General features: G+C 43.1%; 1 protein-coding gene across 1 annotated transcript; it reads left to right on the top strand.

Annotated features, from left to right (window-relative positions):
• The first annotated feature begins 454 nt into the window (after nucleotides 1–454).
• LOC110102083 lies at nucleotides 455–1,710 on the top strand. Its single transcript, XM_028693242.1, has 2 exons — nucleotides 455–1,196; nucleotides 1,429–1,710. The coding sequence occupies exon 1, from the start codon at nucleotides 470–472 to the stop codon at nucleotides 1,172–1,174; it is 705 nt and encodes a 234-aa protein (XP_028549075.1). The 5' UTR covers nucleotides 455–469; the 3' UTR covers nucleotides 1,175–1,196; nucleotides 1,429–1,710.
• Nucleotides 1,711–5,200: the final 3,490 nt, after the last annotated feature.

Here is a 5,200-nt window from a genome sequence, read left to right as displayed (position 1 = left end):
GTATAGTCGGACATCAACAAACGAACAAATCTAAGTCCAACACAAGTATAATCTAATTGTTAAGTTTAAATGAAAGATAATATATGACGCATTAAATCAAGAACACACGTCATTAAAATAGTCTTCACTTGATACAAAATCTATTTGGATATCAAATTTTTTTCCCAATATTAATTTGAAGCCATCACATCATTGCTAAACTTTGGCCAAATTCCACCAAGAAATTTAAGAGCTCCTTCTAAATATTATGCTTAACATTTATTTCAATAGAATTAATTCAATTGCAAATATGTTCTCATCACTCAATTGACAACGAGATGAGCAAACCCGAATTCCAACCCGAGCAGAAAAATATTTGGGTCGGATCGGATTCCGACCCGTTGACAGTCTTACTGCGAGCGGTATCCTGCCGCTTGGGAACCGCATAAGCTAACCTAGACCATTGCTGGGTTATAATAGAACCGCCGAGATGGAGCGAAGCCGAAAGGCGACGAGCTCAAAGAAGTTTACAATGGCGGAGGATGGGACCATCGCGGTGAGCTTACCTTCATCCCCTTACAGCAAGAACGCCTCTCCCTTCTCCTCTTCCTTCCGCTTCCTAGGCTTCGCCGACCATCCGAACTCCTCTCCAATCCCCGGGAACCACTATGAGCTCGACGAAGGCGACGTCGTCTGGTCGCCGGACATCTACTCTGATCTCTCATCTGTAATTGAGCAGCCGACCCCGACCATCCCCTCCTCCCCCATCAGCGATTCTTCACCCGTCTCCCCCTGCGATCACCGAAGCCTCCCTTTCCTATCGGAGAAATTAGGGCTCGCCGTTGCCCTAACGGAGGATCGCAGGCCGCTGATGCATCATCGCCGGTCGGTGGCCAACGTGCCTATGAGAAAACGGCTACCGGCGGAGGTCAGTGAGGTCTTCCATCAATCGGCGCCGGTGAACGTACCGGTTTGGCCGAAAGGACGGCGAATGCCTTCCGGAATGTTGATGGAAGTTGTTGACGGCGAGGTAGAGGACGATCCCGAGGACGAGATGCTGCCGCCGCACGTGATCGTTGCGAGATCGCACGTGACGACTTTCTCTGTTTTCGAGGGAGTGGGGAGAACCCTGAAGGGTAGGGATCTCTGTCGGGTGCGGAACGCCGTGTTTCAGAAAACGGGCTTCCTCGATTAGTTGCTATGAGTACTACTTGCTGGTATGTGAGTTCCTCTGCAATTCAGAAACTTTGCTTTCCTTTGAAGCTGTGTAGTGTGTTGCATATGCTGTATTGTTGGTTGGAAGGATTTGTCAATCGTGAAAGCTGCTAAGAAACAATTTTGTAACGGATATCTGTATATATATGTTGTTTCGGGGAGATTGATGATTTGGAATCAGTAGTTTTTTCTTTGTTATGAGTTTAACAAAGTGTTACTGCGGTTTGTATGCAGTGATTGTGGGAATGGAATTCTTCTTGCTTGAGATGCATTGCTGAGCTCATCGCTTATTTTAGCGAGCTTTGTTGACTCCACCGTCCAGAAATTATTCTGTGCGGATGGGGGACGCAGCGCTACATCCGAATGTCGTGGTACCGAGAGCGACGGTATATCGAGCTGAGGTACCGAACAGTATTAAGCTACAGTACAGTAAAAAAGTGACGTGACGCATTCTGATTGGCCTCTATACGACGTAGATATGAATTGAGTCATTATTAGAGATATAAATTGAGCTCAAAGGTGCAATTAACTATTGAGAGATAAAGTTTAAGGCTTCCTTTGGGATAGCTTTCTTATATCTTTTTAAAATAGTTTTTTATTCCATTTCTTAGGTGAATAGTATAGGTTTCTTTTGGGACGGCTTTCCTCTTGCTTCTTAAAGCAGCTTTTTAATACAAAAGTTAAAATTTTTTAACTAAAAAACTGCTTTAAGAAGCAGCAAAAAAACCGTCCCAAACGAGGCGTTAATGAAGAGATTACTTTTTGAGCCATTGGGTGAGTTTATTAGCTCAGTACTAAATCAGGGTGATAAGTGATTTTCTGAGTTGTAGGCGGTCTAAATTGATCCACCATCAATGATTTGTTACACAAAGTTGAAGCTCTCATAATAAGTTGATTACCTTGACCCAAACACATAGGTGTAGATCAATTCCTCAATATTATTATCCCTTTCATGAAATGGAGGAGAGGCAAATAAAATATTCTAAAAACCAAATTCGGATTGGATGGCCATGATTTAGTTTGGAGAATTGGCTTATTAGAAAGCATATATCATAAACACAGTTGGCCAACATTATTGTCTATAAATACATGATTTGTGGTTTACTTTTTAAGGTTTCTTTTGAGATAGTTTTTGCGGCATTGATTTTTTAATTGTTTTCATGATATTTTTGAATAAAAAAGTTGTTTTTTTTTCACTACAATTTTTTTTTTTAAATCTATAAAAAAAAATGGTGGTATAAAACTTTCTCAAATGAAGCCAAAGTTTTAGTTACTTTGCATTTTTATTGTCATTCTTATCCTGAATTTGCTTTTGAGATTTGTCCTTTGCAGATAGAAGTCGAATGCGCCTCAAGCTCTGTTTTTGTTAAGTTTAGGAGGAAATATAAAGAGGCATAAAAGTGATGGGTTTCCTCATGGAACCATATTAATAATGATTTAACAAAGGGTTGAAGACAAGTCTATACACTTAGGAGATGAATTAGAGACTTTAGATAACCTAATATAATTGTTGAGAACTAGAACATTCGCGATAATAGAATGATATAGAGTTTAACATTCAAAATTTGTATGAAGATCCAGGACACAAAGATAAAGGAGAGGGATGCGAGAGTATAAGAGATATCAAGATTTTTATATTGAAAATCCTAAAAAGGAAAATAATCAATGAGTCTGGCCTAGTACAAATTGTTCCACTTTCCATAGGGGGGAGACCTTTCCATAATGTAATAAATATATATCATATAGAGCACATTACATGGTGGAAGTTGGAAGAATCTACTGATATGAAAGTTATTCTCAAGAGAGTGTCGGCCTATTCATTCGACCAATAGGATCATAGTTGGGCAACAGTGGTCAGAGGGATTGTAATCGGCGGGCAACGAGAGGTTGGAGGGATTGTAGTGAACGAGTGAAGATGGTTGAAAGGACTGTAGTCGGCAAGAGACGGTGGTTCGAGGGACAGTAGTTGACAAGCGACGGAGGTCGAGGGATTGTAATTGGCGGGCGACGGTGGTCTGAGGAACATTAGTCGACAATCAATGGTGGTCCGAGGGACCGTAATAGATAGGAAACAATGCTTTGAGGGACCGTAATTGATGGGCAACAGAGGTTGGGGGGACCATGGTCGGTGGGTGTTGGTGGTCTTGGGACCATAGTCGGTGGCCGAGTGATGGTCTTGCAATGGTCAAGCGAAATTTTGATGGTGGTTGGTACCCAGGTGGAAGTCCGACGACGGTCAGCATGTAGGTGGTGGTCCGGTAGTGGTCAACGGATGAGCGGTGGTTCGAGATGGTAGGAAGAAAGTTTGACGGTGGTTGGAAGGACTATAGTCAGTGACGGTGGTTCGAGGAATTGTAGTCGGTAGGTGGTCGAGTTAAGATGGGCCATAATTGGCTGGCGATGGAGCTCAGAGGGACTGTAGTTAGCACGCCATAGTGGTCGGAGGGACAGTAGTAAGCGAGTGAAGGTGGTTGGAAGGACTGTAGTCGGCAGACGAATGTGGTTCGAAGGAAGGTAGTCGGCGGGCGACGGAGGTCTAGGGGACCACAATCGGTAGGCAATAGAGGTCAGGGAGACCGTAGTCAACGGGCGACGGAAGTCAAGGGGACCGTAGTTGGCAGGCGACAGTGGTTTAAGGGACCTTAGTCGATAGGAAATGGTGGTCATATGGACCATAGTCGACGGATGACGGTGGTGCGAGGGACCGTAGTATGTAGGTTGTCAAGGTCGCAGGGACCGTAGTCGGCGGGCTACCGAGGCCGGGGAGACCAAAGTCAATGGGCAACAGAGGTTGGGGGGAACATGGTTGGCGGGCATTGGTGGTCTAAGGGACCGTTGTCGGCGGCCAAGCGGTGGTCGGGCATTGGTCAAGCAAAATTTCAACGATGGTTGGTAGCCGGGTGGAAGTCCTGCGGCAGTCGGCAGACAGGTGGTGGTCCGGCGATGGTCAACAATTGAGCAGTGGTTCTAGGGAAGTCCGACGGCAGTCGAGCAGTGGTCCGGCGGTGGTCAGCGACCAGGTGGTGGTCCAACGACGATCGATGGAGGTTCACCTACAGTGGTGCCTTAGTGGAGCTATAGATCCTTGAAGCCTCAGAGCCATCTTTAATCTCCAGCCAAAGGTTCAAGCTCCAAGCTCCAAGCCCATCTTCATGTAGAAAGTCGGGGTCTATTTATAAATTTTTTAGATTGGCATATCCCATAAATATGGAAAATATCTAAGGCAAATTCGGTGTGCTCTATCGATGACCCGTATTAATCCCCTTGTCATAGAGCGTTCGTCAAGAATTTAAGTGCCATAATGATGTTGGAATCAAACGTTCTTGGGCTCGTTGGGGTCGTCTCGTCGAGCCGCTCTATTTGACTATAAGCATGTCAAGTATAAAGATTATTTGGTCATCCAATTAATGATTTGAACCTTCCAAATACTCTTTGGTTCGTTGTTTTGGACCCATTTGGGCTCGGATTGTACCGATTTTGATGTCGTCAAGTTCGTATCTTCGAGAGGTTCAATTTGACTATAAGTTTGCATGGCCTCATATTTAATTTCTGAACTTTTCAACTTAAATATGTCTCAAGATTCGTGCTGGATCAAGTCGATTTTTTGGTGGCGTATCAATAATTATGGAAAAGAAATGCATATCATATAAGTTAGATAAATGCAATCATTATTCACAATTAAAATAAAATACAAAAATTATTTAATAAGCAACTCATCAAAAGGTCCCATTGGAGAGTGTCAACTTGCCCTACCTCTAAGCAAAATGCAGAAGTATCTTACATCATTCAATTCCAGCTTATTAGTGTAACTATTTGGTAAAGCCTTATTAAGAGAAAAGTTGGCCTAATTTTATCATGGATGGGACCATATTTATGCTATTTAATTTGAAAATTAAAATTATATCATTGTGTACTCCTCTTTGATGTTAAGCCATAACTTCTTCCCTTTGAATTTTTAAACTATTTATTGCACTATGAGGCTCCACCAATTAAGAAGAAGAGAGAA

Source organism: Dendrobium catenatum, unplaced genomic scaffold, assembly GCF_001605985.2.
Source record: "Dendrobium catenatum unplaced genomic scaffold, ASM160598v2 fragScaff_scaffold_243, whole genome shotgun sequence".
Lineage (NCBI taxonomy): Eukaryota > Viridiplantae > Streptophyta > Magnoliopsida > Asparagales > Orchidaceae > Dendrobium > Dendrobium catenatum.
Note: the sequence above shows the minus strand (reverse complement) of the source record. Positions and strands in the feature narration are given on the sequence as shown.